At 39.0% G+C, this 17,260-nt stretch overlaps 3 protein-coding genes across 3 annotated transcripts; all 3 read right to left on the bottom strand.

The window, feature by feature from the left end:
• Window positions 1–1,791: 1,791 nt before the first annotated feature.
• si:ch211-12e13.1 (uncharacterized) lies at window positions 1,792–4,279 on the bottom strand. The gene is made up of 5 exons (XM_054611305.1): window positions 3,997–4,279; window positions 3,737–3,900; window positions 3,295–3,537; window positions 2,989–3,198; window positions 1,792–2,731 (listed from the first exon to the last, which is right to left on the bottom strand). Exons 1-5 carry the CDS (start codon window positions 4,233–4,235, stop codon window positions 2,544–2,546), a joined length of 1,044 nt encoding a protein of 347 aa, XP_054467280.1. The 5' UTR covers window positions 4,236–4,279; the 3' UTR covers window positions 1,792–2,543.
• A 149-nt stretch (window positions 4,280–4,428) lies between these two features.
• Window positions 4,429–5,531, bottom strand: LOC129101470 (immediate early response 3-interacting protein 1). Its single transcript, XM_054611306.1, has 3 exons — window positions 5,370–5,531; window positions 5,030–5,131; window positions 4,429–4,932 (listed from the first exon to the last, which is right to left on the bottom strand). Exons 1-3 carry the CDS (start codon window positions 5,458–5,460, stop codon window positions 4,877–4,879), a joined length of 249 nt encoding a protein of 82 aa, XP_054467281.1. The 5' UTR covers window positions 5,461–5,531; the 3' UTR covers window positions 4,429–4,876.
• Window positions 5,532–6,860: 1,329 nt separating this feature from the next.
• LOC129100693 (mothers against decapentaplegic homolog 2) lies at window positions 6,861–16,286 on the bottom strand. The gene is made up of 11 exons (XM_054610133.1): window positions 16,136–16,286; window positions 14,816–15,241; window positions 13,256–13,345; window positions 12,837–13,030; window positions 12,199–12,333; window positions 11,763–11,837; window positions 10,911–10,964; window positions 10,502–10,714; window positions 10,201–10,338; window positions 9,445–9,589; window positions 6,861–9,194 (listed from the first exon to the last, which is right to left on the bottom strand). Exons 2-11 carry the CDS (start codon window positions 15,049–15,051, stop codon window positions 9,071–9,073), a joined length of 1,404 nt encoding a protein of 467 aa, XP_054466108.1. The 5' UTR covers window positions 15,052–15,241; window positions 16,136–16,286; the 3' UTR covers window positions 6,861–9,070.
• Window positions 16,287–17,260: the final 974 nt, after the last annotated feature.

The following is a 17,260-nucleotide window of genomic DNA, read 5'->3' as shown; positions in this document are numbered from 1 at the left end:
CTTTGAAGAAGGAGACAGTAACTCCTTTTAAGTGCTCTAACCAGCGAAGGAGTGTGTGTGTTTTATCTCATCTATAAAACCCACATCCCCCCTTTCTTCACACAGAAACAAAAGAGTTGAAATGGTGAATGCATCACTGAGCGCCTTCAGAACATATTTTAGCAGAATGGCAGGTGCTTTAAATGTTCATACTGTAGAGAACTACCATCAACCAAAGCTACAGTAGCAGATACTGTTTCTAAATATGTAATGTTCACATCTGGTTAGGCTATTCAATTTAAAGAACACGTCACAGAAAAATAACGTTAAGACAAATTACATATTTACTGAATACAAAATTATAAGACTTATTCAAGATGAGTGTTTCCACTTTACGTCTCTACATGCAAAATGCAATCCACTCTGTACAGGAGCTTAGCAGTGTGACCCTCTTACACTTGACTGACTCATATGCATGACAGAATCGGGACTCTATAAATTAATAATAAAAGCAATGTACATGTTCAAGCAAGAGTTAGCCTACTCCACTCCAGCATGTGGTTGTAGCTGAGGAACAATAGATGAAAAATAGATTTGGTTAAACACACGCTCTACATTACTGCTTTAGTTTGCTCTTGGTTGGTGGCTGTTTTTTGTCTCAGCAGTGACAATGAGAAGGTTGACAACAGCTTTAACTGTGGCAGAGGGAACTTATATTGGCAGGACAAGGAGGAATAAGACAATAATATTGAATTAACAGAAGACCCAAGATTCACCTTGGTCTCAATTACTTAATTGCAAACCACGAATTAAAGTATTTAATGAAGTTCCTTTTGCAGGGGGACAGAACATTTGTTTCCCAAACATTGTCTAGATTAGCAGGCTAGATATAACAAGAATCATACATAAAGAATTCTTAATTTTCACAAAAATCCACTGGCATTCAAATATTTAAAAGATACTCTTACCCTATGCCTTCCACGGTCAAACTCTTCCCCAAGTTGCTGTAATGAAAATCACATGGCAGAAGAGGGGATGACCCAGCATGTGTCCGTCTGATCTGTAGTACAGCTGGTGAAACGGATTTCTCCTCCGTCTGGATGTCTATAAACAGAGACTCTTCACACACGCCCTCCCCTCATCTTATAAACTACAAATACTCACAGCATGTGGAGGGAGGCAGTCACGGGATGCTCTACCCATTGAAATCACTATTTCCTCCCCCCAAACCCCCAAGTTGAACAAGCTTCACATTCCCAGCTGCAGATATTTTCACCTGGATACAATCAGTATCTACAGAACAAAACATAAATGTTAATTTATGGGACAATTGTTCTCATTAAAGAAGAAGGAATGCTTGCAGCCAGTTAGCTTAGCATAAAAGCTGGAAACCTGGGAAATGGCTAGTCTGTCCAAAAGTAACAAAATCTACCTACCAGCAGATATAAAACTCACTAACATTGGATTCCTTTCCATGATTCTCTTATGAAGTGTTACAGTGGTGCAGGGATGCATGGCTTCACATTCATTCCACATGCACTGAATGTGTTCCAATAAATAATACAGGAGGACAGACCTTCACAGTCAAGAAAGCTGCAAACAGGAATAACAGAGGGATCAAATATTGAAAAGTCTTCGTTCCCTATAGGGATGTTGTCTGCATAGGCCCATAGTCAACCAGTAGACATGCCATCTGACAAAGTGCACATGTACAGTAGATCTATGAACACTGATAAATTTAATCAGAAATATTTCAACTCAAATTTATTTTTGGGAATACACAAATATGCTTTCTTGTTCATGTCTGTCGGGTAAATGTGGAGCCATTGCCTGCAGGAAGCAAATTATCTTAGCCTATCATAAAAACTCAGCAAGGGGAAACGGCTGATTCAAAATTCAAAAATGATTATCTAATTCACAGATTCCATCTCCTTTATTTATTTTGAACACAAATGGAAATGTAAAAAAGTAGTGCTTTTACTGGGAGTCACATGGTACAAATTTCTTGACGCGCAGCAGGCATGCACATGTTGCACATGCACAGCTGTTGCTAGGCGTTTTATTTTTTAAACTTAAGACATCTGCTAAACTAAGCACCTCCTGGCAACAACTCATCACTTCTTACCCAGACATCAAAGTCACATTACCTTCCTCCTTAGGATTGACATTTCTCATGTCTAGCTTTTGTCCATAAGTGTGAGCCCCTGTGAACATGTTTATGTATATCCTTTATTAAAATGTTCCAAGAAGCCCTACCACCAACAAACTTAACACAGATATGCTGAAATGTTAATCTGTATAATTAACTGAAGACATTGCATCAGGCTTACAAACGTGCACCTGTCCCTGACGGCCCTTGATGCCTACCTGCAACCAGGCAGCACCTCACAAGAAGAGGTGTGCATTGTCAGCATGTATTTAAAATCAGCTCCTCATATGTATCTGGACATTGCACATTTGATTTTACAATGGAAGATTTTAAAGTGTAGTCTTACAACAAATCAGATTTTATTGGACGACATGAATCTTTTTAATATGATCAAATCAATATATTAGTTAGTCAATCACCTAGAAATCAGTCCCATCAAGTGAGATTTGTTGCTCCCATGTTGTTGCATGTGGAAGCTGAGGTCTTGGACCAGAGACTGATCCCTGTTTTTCTCCCAAAACTTGATCTTCACTCTGCCTGGTACCAAAAGAGGCTCCTTAAATTGGGCAGTGACATTGATGGGAGCAGTGATAACGCCAACCCCTGATGACACAACAGAACAATGAGCGTGGCTCAAAACTTGACAACAACAAGGCAGACATTTTGACTCGCCAAAGCAGGAAAAGAGAAACAGAGAGACAACAAGAAAAGGTCTAGTGTGAAAAAAGCATGGTTCCTTTTTTTGAAATATTTAAATAGCAAAAATAAAAGCTTTCATGAACTGGCTTCAGGTTAAATTACTACAATGTTTCATTAACTTAACCTATGAATGAGTTTCGTCTTCTGATAAAATCTTTTACCTTTGTGCTTTTCTATTTCAGCCAGACAGATAGACAGCATCCAGAGACTTGGTGCGGTCTGCGATCTGGAACCAAAGAGCCTGGCCACTAGAGAGAGGAGCCGATAGGGTGAGTAGTCCGAGAAGTACCAAACACACTGCAGTCCGGTTGTCCTGGGAACTTTGACCTCTATCTGCTTCACATTTTCTGGCACAGGCTCATCTGGTTGGCCTGTCAAAAGACATATGATCAGAAACAGAGGAGATAGTGGTGTTTGTTGTGTGAAAATGCTTAAATCTAAGCAGAGATCCATAGTTTATTGCTCACATTCGTGTGCATTCTCGGGTAAGCATATGCTGGCTTTATTGAGCCCGTTCTTGGACAGAAGGGTCAGGACACTTTCCCACACTAAGCATCCGGTTCGAGAAGTGGCAGACAGACCGATGTCGACCTCCACCCCTGCATCAATTTGCCGGTACTCCTGAACTCGGACCTGCAGCATGAACGGACCCTTCTTCAGTTCATCAATAGGCTGGAGCGTTTTCAAACTCTGACGCACACGAAACAGACCTGCAATAGAAACTCACAATCACTATCATATCTTCATTTTCAAACATTTCATTATAAGCATTCATTAAATCATGGAAATCAGAGCAGTGGGGATTATCTAAATGTATTCAACATGTGTATTCTAGTGTGTTAGACAGGTTCAAAAAACCTGATGGAGCAATCAGCTTTAATAATTAATAATCTGTATGTTTTGTTTTACCTACTGGGCTGAGTCTGAAGCCTTCATCAGTGAGCACCATAAGCAGCAGTCTGCGGCAGAGAATCTCTGGGAAGCACATTGGGATGTCTCTATATTCTGTGTCTGGATAATCCCAACCATAACCTGCAGCACTGCAGAACCTCCTCAGGAGAGGAGTCTCCAGCCTTTGCAACAGAAAAAAATAAAAATACACTGAATCAAAATGTGGATGACCAGCTGTCTACTCTCTCCTTACAACCTGAACCTTAGACCATGCTTACCTGCAGTTGAGGACCGTGTAAACAACTTCACGCCTACTTGTAGTTTCTTTGTGCAAGTAGCCTGTCCTCTGAGTCAGGGCTTTGGTTACATATTTGATGTAAAGGTACACAAAACTTGGGAGTCTCTGGTTCAGTACATTTGTTTTCAACAACTTATAAGAGCAGTAAATGTGAACATAAACTAAATACACACAGGATGCAGAGAGCGAGGCAACAACGGAGCTCTGCGCATTACCCATTGTTGCTAAAATCAATAATTACAATGTAACGCCGAGGGTTTATTAAACGCATTGGTTTGGACTATAAAAGTAAACACATGTACACAATCGGACATTAATGTCTATGACGCTCTCAAAAGTACGGAGCGCGAACTGGGACAAACAACACAGCTGATTCGACAATTTCAGGAAGTGAGAGACATGAGCAGACTGAGAGTTTTAAAAACATCTTTCTTTCTTTGCAAGCATTTCAACATTCATAGCACGTACACAATAATTAATTTACAAACATTTTACAGTCGGCTTCCATGTGAAAGTTATGTTTTTCATATTGATAGCTAAATCAAAGGCGAATGAAGTGTTTCTTGTATTAAGCATTGCATTGTGCTATTCAAAAGAAAAAGGGGAATTAAACATTCTAAATAGCTGCATTTACTTATTTCTGAATGACTGTGTTGTACAAAACAGGCCTTAACAATATAATATCCCATGTATTGATGTGGAATATCAAATGATAATATTCACATTCAGGCTGACAGGAGACATATTGTGAGTCAAAGTGATCAAATGTTTCTGCAGAAGGGTTCCTGAGGTGATGGAGATGTCTTCTCCTGACAGCAGACTGGTTTGTCTCCTCCTCTTCCTCCTCATCCTCCTCCTCCTCATCCAAACAGAAGCAGCAGCACTATACAGACTGCATTCACAGCAATTAATGGCACTGTAGAGAAAAACAAACAAAAGACAATAGATGACATGATCAGAGCCTAGAGGAGTCACCCACCCTGTGTACTACACATGGTACTGGAGTAACCCACCTCTCATCACTGTCCTCACAGAGCGGACCAGGTTCATCAGCTGAACTTTGACCCCTGGTTCATCACCAAATCCTCCAACACTTTGGTCTACTCCCCAGCCAACTAGAGGTGAACAAAACACACAGATGAATAAAAATGCAACTTCATTATTAAAACAAAACATTCTCTGTCATTTATTATAGGTTGTATCTCTAAATAAAGCCAATAAACCCCAAATGTTTTATGTTTTTACAACCGCTTTAGTGAGCTGTCAAGTTCCTAACTAGCCACCTAGCATTAGTTAGCCTCTTTCGTATTTCACGTGGCATTTATGGACCCACACAAACCTACATCCACTTACTTTTACTCAGAAATCTCTCTTCGTGTAATACTGCGACAGCGTTGACGCACAGGATCACTGCTTGAATGAGAGAGTACAGAGTAAAGGCCATGTTGTCTTCACAGGTAGCTGGCTAGTTGTGGGCTAGCACACTGTATTTACTTCTGACGTAGCCTACGGTGGCCGAGGGAGGTCAAACCGAATGACAGCTTGCGCTTCTCAGATAATAGACACACAAGAAAGTGCAATTACCTTGTGCAATATACCTTATACACAGAAAGTATGTATATATATATTCACATCATAGCAAAGACTGCCTGTACAATTTCTGTATTATAAGTAAATAAAATTGCTAAATGTTCAACCCCTTGTAGACCGCTTCAGAATTTGTTTAATTACTATTATGCCCAATTATGCCTAATGTGGCTAATTTGCCTCATAACAAAAATTATATTTATTGTATTTGCTATATTGAAATGAACAATCTCCACTTAATTTAGCATCTGCATGACAGCAAAAAACACAATTTTTTTATATATATAATTCAGGCAATAAGGGGTTAAGGTATCAAGTGAAAAAGTTTTAAAGATAAGATAAAATAAGATAATCCTTTGTTAGTCCCGCAGCGGGGAAATTTACAGGATTACAGCAGCATAGAGGATAGTGCAAACAAGAGACATAGTTTAAAAAAAATAAAAAATAAAAAAAAGTATTATAAATAAGCAAATGAGCAATAAAAAAGAATCCACAATAACTGAAATATTATATATACAGACAGAATAATCATAATTCATCATTTTAGGCAGAGTGAGTCAATTTAGGCATTTGTTAGGCAGAGCGAGTGATATTAGTGATATTATTGGACCATTATCATTGCTGCATTACCATGTAAACAGCAATTTTATGTTATAGTTTGTTGAGGTAGAGCTAGTTGTTAATGCTACAGTACAAGTACTTAAAATATTACAATGTACAGTAAATCCAGTTTACAATAAATATGTTCCTTCAATGAATCAGTGGTGGGATGTCCACCCTTTACTACCATAGTAATAACACCATGTGAAGTCCTGAATTCAAACTTTAAGAAAGTACAGTTGCCATTATCTAATCAGGAAGCATCACCTAAAATAAATATTTAGATTTTTGTATCTGTTTGCAGTAGAACTACTTTAATATTATTATATACTGTGCAGCAGTTTAATGTGTAAGAAATGCATCTTATTTTACAGGCTAATGATTTGAGTGTAAAATCCGCAAACTAACTGGTTGTCAGATAAATGTATTAAGAGTAAAAAGTAAAAATGTTGCCTCTGAAGTCAAGCAGAATTATTAAATTAAATAACACTAGAAACACTAGAAATAAAATCTCAAATGTTTCCTTAAGCCCGTCCCTTGAATAAATTTAGTTAATTTCCTTCACTGCTTAAAACGTGTAGATATTGTCAATCATGTTTTTAGTGACAAATATCCTTAATACATTCAAGAAACGCACACAACATACAGAATCATGAGAATAAAAATCTTTATTAGTGTTTTTGAAGTATGAAGTCTGCATAATATGCCACACGCCTGAGAAGCTTATGGTCAGAAAAGAAAAGAACTGCTCTATCAATACCGCCCTCTACTGGTAAAACAACTGCGACATCTACTGTACTGACTGCTTTGCAAAAAGATTACTGTTAAATACACACATACTGTACTACTGTTATGTATATGTACGTCTGGTCCACGTCAGTTTTTGTAATGTATTTTTTTCACATTCATATGTTGTAGTCCAAAGATAAAAACAATGTAACACTGGACCCTAACACATGGTTTCAGTTCCCCAAATCCAAATGTCACTAGGTGCACTTAAAGTACAATCACTAGTGCCATAAGGTAAACACATTTACATCAAAAAGAAGGGAGGGGAGGAAACATGTTAAACTCGCAACAGCCACGTAATGACAATAATGGCAGAGTTTAATAAGCTAATAAGTCTTGTTGTACATACTGTATTTTATAGACAGAACAAATACAATACACACATTAACACAGAATGTCCTAGTGTGCAGGCACATTCACTCTTTTCTCATGGAAGAAAACCACTCTCTCTCCAACCAGGTTTCTGTAACATTTTAAAAGCCAATTGTATCTGGTTAAACCTTAACCCGCTTGACTAAGCACCAAAAAGGCTACAAGAGGTCACGTGTGTTGTTCAAAAAAAGTGAAGAGATGACTGACTGAATGGCCATTACAAAGTTTTACATGCCGCTGGAATCATTAAAACCGTTGCAGGAAAGTAGGTTTGGGGTTTTTAGTTAAATCTGTGTTCTTGTGTACTTTAAATGCACCAGATCTCTTTGGAAAAAACAAAGGATAAAAACAGGCTACACATCATGTGGGGCAGTGAGTTTTTTTTTGTTTTTTTTTACCAAGACAAAGAGCTGCAATTGTAAATAAATTCAAACTAAACCTTTTGGGGTAAAATAAAGGAATGATCCATACCCTCCATGTCACTTTAGAAACAGCTGTGGTCTTGAAAATATTACTTCAATAAAAAGTGAAGACAGAAAATTTTAAGTATATTTATATATAAAAATACATGAGAATACAAAAAAGTAGCAAAACAATGGGGATATAGGCTAAAAACAGAATGAATTCATTGATACCTTCAAATTTCTCCTGGTGAGAAGTTTAATGCTTCACCTTGGAGAGTCCCAGGACTCCCAGTGTCGAGTCAAAAGAGAAAAAAAAAAAAAGCTTTTGACAACAGCTGATGTTCTCTGGTCCCTGCCCAGTGCACCTTTCAAAGCCTGGCCAACATCTCATTAGCTTCCATACCAGGCTGTTCAGTGGGGATGTAAATCAACTAAACCAAGGACATGTAGAGTGCCATATAATGACAAAGAAATAAACTACATCCAAATCAAGTTTGCAGTTTTTTGGGGGGTTTTTTTTGGAATTACTTACTAACATTCCTATTTGTCCATTAAGGAGTATGTCTTATAACGACACACATCGAGAGTTACAAAAAAGGGCCATTCTTGCTAAGTCAATTCAAATTTCATAAAACACATTGTGCCGCTTCCTTCAGAGGAAAACGGCCACCAAGGCCATCATTTCTACACCAAGCCACCTCCCCCTGACGAAAAAAAGATGGGGCCAAGTTTCCCAGAGAAAAGTAAACTTAGGTTCGGAACAATGGCTGGGGTGGGCTGGAACAAAATTCATTTTAGCATTCAAGCTTGTGTTACTCATACAAGCAAATCTTCAATACTGAGAAACTATTCACAGATATTTTTGGTATTTCCCCTACTTCCTGGACTAAAAACCAATATACATTTCATTTGTACCACAAATAGATCTAATATCAAGGATTTGGGGAAAAGCAATTTAACAAGGTGCATGACATAGATGGGTAACAAAGTGCCAATTCTTTTTACCGAAAAGTCTGTATGTGTATGTGTGTGAGTGCAACAGTGTAGGTGCATTTGTTCGTGTGTGTGTGTGTGTGTGTGTGTGTGTGTGTGTGTGTGTGTGTGTGTGTGTGTGTGTGTGTGTGTGTGTGTGTGTGTGTGTGTGTGTGAGGGATGTGGAACTGGGCCACAAATACTATGAATGTTACAGAAAATTCATTCTGTGGGGTTTCCATTATTTTTTTTCATGAAAGGACTCACAAGTTTGGAATTTAATGATCATGTAATGGGCTGCGCTTTTTTGGGGGGCGTTTCTTTCGCTGTTTAGGACATACTGGAGCAGCGTGCAGAGGGGGAACCCATCTGGGTCAGAACCTTGTCGAGCCACTGAAGGGGACCGTTCAAATGCAGCTCAATCCAGCAAGGAGTGCTTGTGACGGTCTGCCGCCTGGAAACCAAAAATATACATTTTAATGTCTGATGTCTGTGCTGACATAACCTTGTCACTTCTAACAAGTCTTCTGTCCAGGAGCATAAAGTGCAACTCTTGTGTTTAGGTTGAGTTTGTAAAATATTAGTCAGAATCAATTACAGAGTTCAATCAGTTACAGATCAGTTTTCCATGTCGCAAAATGCTATATAAACAATTATACAACGACAAATAATGTCAAATTTGGTAAAAGCGTGGCAGTGCTCACCTGTACTCAGCCCCCCACCCTTTGACAAAGCTCATGCGGATGGTGCACATCCTGGTGAGCTGGTAAACAGCCTCAAAGCCCTGGTTGACCGACTGAGCCAGCAGGGCGGCAAATTCCTGGTTGTTGAAGATTTTTAGATTGCAACCTAAAAGGAACAAGGATGCAAACAGACCAGCTGTTAATGTGGGTGTATGGCCGACAGTTTGCCTTTGGTTGGCAGTGGTCACTGTGTGTTTGTGGCTAATTATTTCCCGGAGTTTTTGTGGTGTGTTCGGCATCACTGGCTCTGGTTGAATCTATGCCGACTACGGCTGCCATCTACCATAAAGTAGCAAACTATAAAGCCTTTCAGACACCTTTCATTCCAACAGGATGTGGCTTTTTATAAAAAATAAAAATAAACACAGTATAGTGGGTCTGCATCATCTTTTCTTAAATATACACTTGACACTTTAATAACATACTTTTAGTTGTTTGTTTACCGTATTTTATTGTAAATTTTTACATTCTCTTTTTAAATTATGTGTTTTACTATTGCACTATGTTAATTGTCATGCACCAATCACCGAGCCAAATTCCTTGTATGTGTAATTTACTTGGCAATAAACTGTTTCTGATTTAATTTAGAGCTCCACATATACAGTATTCATGACCACAAGCTATCTAGTCTACAATTTTTTGGTTCAGTGGGTACCGCGCTGTCAATTTCAGCACATTTCCCAAATTGCTACACATGTGTCAACTTCAGGATCTTACCTGGGGGAATTTTACACACTGTTGCTGGATGCCAGCCATACCGCTGGTTGCAGTTTGGACTCTGGACAAAGATGGCGCTATCACTCAGGCACTCAGCAAATACCTCCCCTCCAATGTAGTAGAGTCTAACTCCTCTTCCTGTGAACGCAGACAGACAGAAGCTCAAACACAAGATCTGACTTGATCAAGGTTTTTCAATACGTAGGACTTGATCAGTGCCGCATTATGAAAGCTAAAACAAAACTGTAAAGCGGCTAACTGGTGGTCTACAGATGATTAGTTACCCGAGGTCGACTCATACCTATGTGCCTCCGGGTCATCTCCACAGTGGCATTCCTGTTGACATTAGACAGCAGACCCAGGCAGAAGCGCTCAGAGTTTGATGGATCTGTGAATCCGTCGACTGTCAGCGAGGGCTGAGAGGCGTGAAACGTCTCCCCAACGCGCTGGTTCAGCTCGTAATAAGCTATAGAGCACCAGAAGGCTGGCTCAGAGTAGGTCACCGGCTGCAGGTCTATGGTAGAGGATCAGTAAAGTCAGTAAAGTTTATCTCAATCATCTCTTTGTGATACAACACTGTTCATATGTGGAGGAAAAGAAGGCGTTGCAAATGTTTGAGCATATAATCTAACTAGACCTGTGATGTATAACTACGCGGTATGCTTACATGTTGTGCATTGTATTAGTCTTTGTATTGTTTTGCATCTTACCCATGCTGTGATTGACAGGAGACAAAGTGCTGGGGGAGAGCTCTGCTGGAGAACCTGACAGAAACAAGAAAACAGGGAGTCATTGATATGGACGGGTTCACAGCAGACCATAACAAGGGTACCAGGTGGGTCGGATCAAAGGCCTCTGATGAAAGTGGTGGCTGCCTTGCAAAAGAATGCCATAATTATTCTGTAAACCTGCTCAAATTGCATTAGAGTGATGCAGAGATGCTGTTTACTGAAACATAAGCCCTGTCTGTACATCCCACATCATGCTTTGTTGAGATCATACAGTTTAAACTATAACTAAAATGGATGACTTATTAAACAAAAAGTAGCTCGCTGCTGCTGTTATGGCTATCATTAACAGCACATCGAAGATGCAAACAAGGTGGTCAGGAGACTAAGTGTATTCCATGAACTTGTTCAAGTCCATTTCCATAGATATTTAACTAATGTTTCCTAATTCATGTTTAATTCAATATTTAGTATAGTCATTGTTCTTTGATCCAAGATTGGCTTCTAATGCCGGGTAGATCAGGTCAGTACTAATTCACTGGGGAAAATATAAAAATAACTCTTATAAACACCAGGTCAAAATCAATGTCTGTAGTGAAGAAAATCCAAATCTCTAGAGAGGATCTGGTCAATGAAACATCATACAGGTCTGCTGAAGCAAAGGAGGGAGTTGAGGATAAAGCCTCTCCTCTGAATATTGTCAGCTGTTGTGTTGTTCATCACGTAAGCATCTTCAGCAGATGTTTTCCATGAAAACATACATTTGACTTTGACCTTCTGGGGAGGTGAGGCCGACTCATGAGGAAAGTAGAAGGACCTGCTAGTCTATAGTACCTGTATCCATACTTTGGTTCATCTGTTGATCGCTGGCCTCTCCATCCTCACTGATGTAGCCCGGTGGAGGCGTTTCTGTTGAAATAATGTGGGGAGTAGAAAAAAGTAAGAGCTGTGGCATTATCATATTTGAATATGGCGGTTTGATCCTACTGAAATCATAAAAAAATATTTTAGTAATATTGTTTTGCTGAGGTGATGTGAATAGTTAAGCTAAACCTAGGATATGGAGAGCGACAAGTTTCTCTTTGATTAAAACAATACCAGTATGATGGGAAAATCAACTTCACAAATACAAACTAGATGCCATTTAAAACACTGCATACAAAAAACAATACTTTATTAATTTGAAGATTTAAATTTGTACATGATTTAACCCTTCAGTACATTAGTCAGATGGAGTCACTCCCATCCGGTGCAGAAACAATTAGCTCACCAGGTATATAGTTGTTTGGAGGTTCGATTCCTGCAGGAAAGTTTGTGTTCTCAGGTATGGAATGAGTGTAGTCATCCAGAGGTGGCAGCTCTGGCAGGATTTCTGAGTGTCTTGGCACAAGAACAGGAGGCAGCACTACAGTGTTGGGTAAAAAAAGTCAGAAAAGATGAGTTAGACACTAACAGCTAAATGCTTCTCAAAAACTATGGTTAGTTGGTTTTGGACAGTTTTATACATGAAAGGATCAACTGCTTTGAAACAGGTTTCATTGTTGCTGAAAAAGAAAACTTTGCAACAGCAATAAGAAAACAATGAAACACAAGTAAAACCCTAAAGTAATTAATGGCTTGTTAGCAAGGCAGAATGAAGGTTTCACTGCTGATCTTAATATTGTCCACCGCTTAAACTCTTAAAAGGATTAATTTGCATTTTGGGGGACACGCTTCTTTGCTTTCTTGCTTACAGTTAGATGAAAAGATTAACATGTGTTTAATACTGTATAAGGCTGGAGTCCACAAATTGACTTTTTTTCCCCGAACAGATTTAAAAAATAATGCAACAATAATACAATAGACACTGAAGTAACAAGAGATGTGCATGTTTTAGTAACAAATGTCCACTGGACTAAGTCGACTCACCTGGGGTTTCCACCCTCTGGTAGTGGTAGGGGTTGATGCAGACCTCATCCTTCTTTAGATGGAAGGCATACTCACAGGCCTCGATGGCACGCAGCTCGTGGTGGCTGTGAAGGTCCGGCCATCGCCACAAGCGACAGTAGATAACATGGGGAAGCCCCTTCCTGTGGGAGACCTGCAGGCGGCCATCCAGGGATCTGATTGAACAGCAAACAGTAAATGGAGGTGAGAGGGGTGACAGGGGAGAGGGGGTGACACATAACATGGTCAGGTAGGGGAGGGAAATGGAGATGGATTGGATTGAGTGGAGACGAGAACGAGAAACAAAGATGTTCTCAATGTCCATCACCTCAAACATTGTAACGACAACTGTCCCACATCAAAGTTGTACGCAACACCAAACAATAGTTGAGGATATTCACCTGGTTTGGTCAGGGTAGCTGTATAGGCCTGATGTATCCCACTGTTCTATCGTATTTGGTGTACTCAGTCCCCATATTTCAGAGCAATTGCTGTGCACAGAGAAAAACAACAAAACAAAAACAAAAAACAAATGATAAACATGGGACATGGCTCATTCAGAAATATCAGTATGGGTAATGTTAACATTAAAAGGCCTCTTTTATTAGAGTCTTATGACAAAATAAAGACATTCAATTAATTTTCACCAGTGGAAATGAAAGATGGGATCTTCAAATAAGAGAAGCCTTTTTTTGAGAGAATTAAGGGAAAACAACAACATGGAATCTGCTAACACACACAATGAATGAGACAAAGAGCATTCTTAAAAACAGCAGCATTGCATCAAACACTTGAAATGACAGAAAACTTTTTCACTGCAGTCGTTTATGTCAGAACTCATCTGGAGACATTCAAACAAACACAAAAAGACACACAATAGGACCAAAGAGGGGGAAAGGGAGGAGGCAACCTTGGAAGAAAAACAAAATCAATTTTCAGACATTCTCAAAACATTCACAAGAAAATGGAGAAACAAACTTAGAATAAAAACTTGGAATGAGGACAAATGGGAGTAGTCGCTTCTGAATAATAACAGAACAATAACACATTCTACATATTAAATGCTAGAAATGCACAATATGTACTAGACTTAATTAGTTTGGTGGGATCTGAACCAAAAGTCAAAATTGCAATTGTCTGATTCATGACAGGGCAGGATACCAACATTTGTCCACCACCCAATTTGACAGCTATTTTTAATTCAGGAAACGAAATGCTTAGAGTAGAATCAGTCTAAATCTTGAATGGATACCTGCCAAAGTGACAAGCAGTGTAGACGAGATCCCCATTCACAATCAAACGTACCAACTAAAATTATGGCTGGTGGCAATGCCTCAATCTGGCATTATTCTGTGTTTTTTTTTTTTAAACCATCTCTCGTTAGCTGTCCTCTCTACTAGTCCAGCCCTCTACAGAAAATAATTTCATTCAGATCGAGCCAGCCGCTGTATCTCTGCAAACATAACAGTGCTGCCTAGAACAATTCTCAGGCGATAGCAGCCGGGCCGCTATCTACAGACATACAAACATCTGACATGGTACTCGGCGGCACATCAATGAGGAGTGAATCTGTTAACGCGGTGTTCCCACTGAGTCTGGGTCTTCAAGGCTGGCTGGCTGGCTGATAAAGAGAACATCCTCTCTCTCACCCTTTAAATGTCTCTTTCCCCGTGAGAATAATACAAACTGTAAGTACAGTAGTAAATAAACTGTGATTTTGCATCCTTAAACAAACTCTTTAACACTGCAATCAGTTTTACATGTTGTGGTAATAATCAAAGGAAATGATGAAAACAGAATTCAGGCTAGAGAAGTGCAAGATCAGCATCTGCCACCAGCCCAAGGTTTCATGGTTTTATATTACGCAGAGGTCTCGACTAAGTACACTTGCAGTACGTGTAACATCAGCACCTTTTTTCCTGATTCTAGTTCGAACAGCAATCAAGTGTCGGGCGGTATACCTGGGGATGGTGACACACTTGGTGTTGCAGTTCTGTGTGGTGATAGCTTTCTCCAGCTCATCTAGCTGGCCTGTCTTCTTCAGCTTCTTCACTAAGCTCTTCACAGCCTTCTCGCACCACTTCTCCTCTTGCCCATTCTGTTCTCCGCCGCCTGCTCCGCCGGGGCCGCTTGTCGACTTCTTCCAGCCCAAAAGCCTCTTCACCACGGGAGGGGTGAACGGCAGGATGGAGGACATCTTAGCCGGACAAGCCGAGGAGTCTCCAGAAGGACTCGACACACAAGCTCTCCCGCGCACACACACACAGACAGAGGGGGACCTGGAGCTACAGTTTGGGCCCTTGCTCTGAAGTGGCCCCTCTAGTGACCAACAAGTCACAGTGTGGAAGCCAGTGCTAGCAGGGTTGATTCAAAAAGAGAGGGGACACCTTGGGAGGAAGTCACACACAAAGTACATCATTACAAACAAAATCAGAATACACGGCCTCATCAAAACAATACAAACCATGCAACACATCTTACTACTCAGAGAAACACATGAAGTTATGCATTTAATAACGTTAGCTTGTCACAAACATTGCTCTAGTTAGCTATGGAGTCAACACATGGGATGTGCCATTCAGGGAGAAAGCAGGAGTAGTAACACACATTGGAGAACATGTTTGATAACACAGAGAACATCAGTATTGAAGGTGGATAAGGAGAACATGGTGTGACAGGCCCCCACAGAGCTAAACCAGACCTGCTTGGGGAAGGCCGGCTGCTAGCTCCCTGGAGGAGGAGGAGGAGGAGGAGGAGGAGGAGGAGGGCTGCTTGACTCAAATCACAACAATAAGTTCTCCTTAGCTTGCTCTGTGTTAAATACCAAAAAGGGCTTAAAATGTCTCCTCGTTAGGTGAAATCAAAAAGCATATGTGAGGCCATGTAAGGAGCTGTCCTCCTCTAGCTAGGGCAGCTAACGTGAGCTAGCTTCACCGAGCTAATAGCTGCCAGCTTGTTATCAAGAATCCTTTTGTTGTGATCCACTAAAACGCTCCTGTGCGCAACAGTCCAGTGGCGCTACTTTGCTACCTGACATCAGCTCGTCCCAGGCTGTGTTTAATCTAAATAAACCACATGTAGAGCCACAGATTTAAACATTACATTGTTGTATTTCGATGCAGCCAGTGGATGTGTGTGACTTTTATTTAAAAAAAACCGAGTTAGCATCCCTGGACGAACTCTTCCAAACTGAGTCTCCCGCTGGCTAACGGACCCACGTCTGACACGAAACAACACGCTTCAAAGTCGAGAAAAGAAGGCAAAAGCATTTAAATAGTTACCCCGTTTGTGGAAACAGAGATGTGCACAGCCCTCTGGACACCTTGTTGACATGAAAAAAAGCCTGAACTGTGTGTTGTACCGCAGCTAGTTGTGACAAGGCTGGAGGCTCCTCTCAAGCTGCTACCAGTGCTACTGTGGCTAGTTTGCAAGTTCGGTTGACCGGAACAGAATAACAAACGTGCTGGTTACGTACGAGTCCTTAATCCCTCCCTCCTCTGATTCTGATTGGACGATTAAAAAAAAAGAAAAAAGAAAGACATACTCTTGATTCTGGAAGATTTTCTTGGTAATCTTTATTGTTTATTTGACAGCATGAGTCTTTATCTGGTTTTGTGTTGTTTAGATTGCGTTTCTTGGGTAGCTTTAATGTATATTCTTAGATTTGATTATGATTATATTATTATTTTTTTTTTTTTTTTATTTGATTTTAGCGTTTTATTATTATATTTGATTATGTCGTTTTATTATTTTATTTGATTATGTCTTTATATATTCTTAGATTTATGAATTAATTATTTCATTTTTATCTTAGCGTTTTATTATTATATTTGATTTCTTAGATTTTATTATGATTATATTAATTAATTATTTCATTTTTTATTTGATTTTAGCGTTTTATTATTTATTTGATTATGTCTTTATCTTTAGTTGTTCAGTTTTAATATATATTCTTAGAATTATGATTATATTAATTTTTTTTTTTTTTTATTTGATTTTAGCGTTTTATTATTATATTTGATTATGTCTTTATCTTGGGTAGTTGTTCAGTTTTAATGTATATTCTTAGATTTTATTATGATTATATTAATTATTTTTTTATTTGATTTTAGCGTTTTATTATTATATTTGATTATGTCTTTATCTTGGGTAGTTGTTCAGTTTTAATATATATTCTTAGATTTGATTATGATTATATTAATTAATGTATTTCATTTTTTTATTTGATTTTAGCGTTTTATTATTTTATTTGATTATGTCTTTATCTTGGGTAGTTGTTCAGTTTTAATATATATTCTTAGATTTGATTATGATTATATTAATTAATTATTTCATTTTTTATTTGATTTTAGCGTTTTATTATTTTATTTGATTATGTCTTTATCTTGGGTAGTTGTTCAGTTTTA

This window comes from Anoplopoma fimbria, chromosome 13, assembly GCF_027596085.1.
Source record: "Anoplopoma fimbria isolate UVic2021 breed Golden Eagle Sablefish chromosome 13, Afim_UVic_2022, whole genome shotgun sequence".
Lineage (NCBI taxonomy): Eukaryota > Metazoa > Chordata > Actinopteri > Perciformes > Anoplopomatidae > Anoplopoma > Anoplopoma fimbria.
The sequence above is the reverse complement of the archived record's forward strand: the minus strand, read 5'-3'. Positions and strand labels throughout refer to the sequence as shown.

Coding starts and splice junctions, on each gene's coding strand:
- si:ch211-12e13.1 (XM_054611305.1), bottom strand. CDS start 4,235: ATGGGTAATGCGCAGAGCTCCGTTGTTGCCTCGCTCTCTGCATCCTGT. Junction 3,901..3,996: donor TACACGGTCCTCAACTGCAG/GTAAGCATGGTC, acceptor TCTGTTGCAAAG/GCTGGAGACTCCTCTCCTGA. Junction 3,199..3,294: donor ACCCGAGAATGCACACGAAT/GTGAGCAATAAA, acceptor GTCTTTTGACAG/GCCAACCAGATGAGCCTGTG.
- LOC129101470 (XM_054611306.1), bottom strand. CDS start 5,460: ATGGCCTTTACTCTGTACTCTCTCATTCAAGCAGTGATCCTGTGCGTC. Junction 5,132..5,369: donor AGAGAGATTTCTGAGTAAAA/GTAAGTGGATGT, acceptor GTTCACCTCTAG/TTGGCTGGGGAGTAGACCAA. Junction 4,933..5,029: donor TGTGAGGACAGTGATGAGAG/GTGGGTTACTCC, acceptor TTTTCTCTACAG/TGCCATTAATTGCTGTGAAT.
- LOC129100693 (XM_054610133.1), bottom strand. CDS start 15,051: ATGTCCTCCATCCTGCCGTTCACCCCTCCCGTGGTGAAGAGGCTTTTG. Junction 11,838..12,198: donor TCCAAACAACTATATACCTG/GTGAGCTAATTG, acceptor TTATTTCAACAG/AAACGCCTCCACCGGGCTAC. Junction 10,339..10,501: donor GATGACCCGGAGGCACATAG/GTATGAGTCGAC, acceptor CTGCGTTCACAG/GAAGAGGAGTTAGACTCTAC.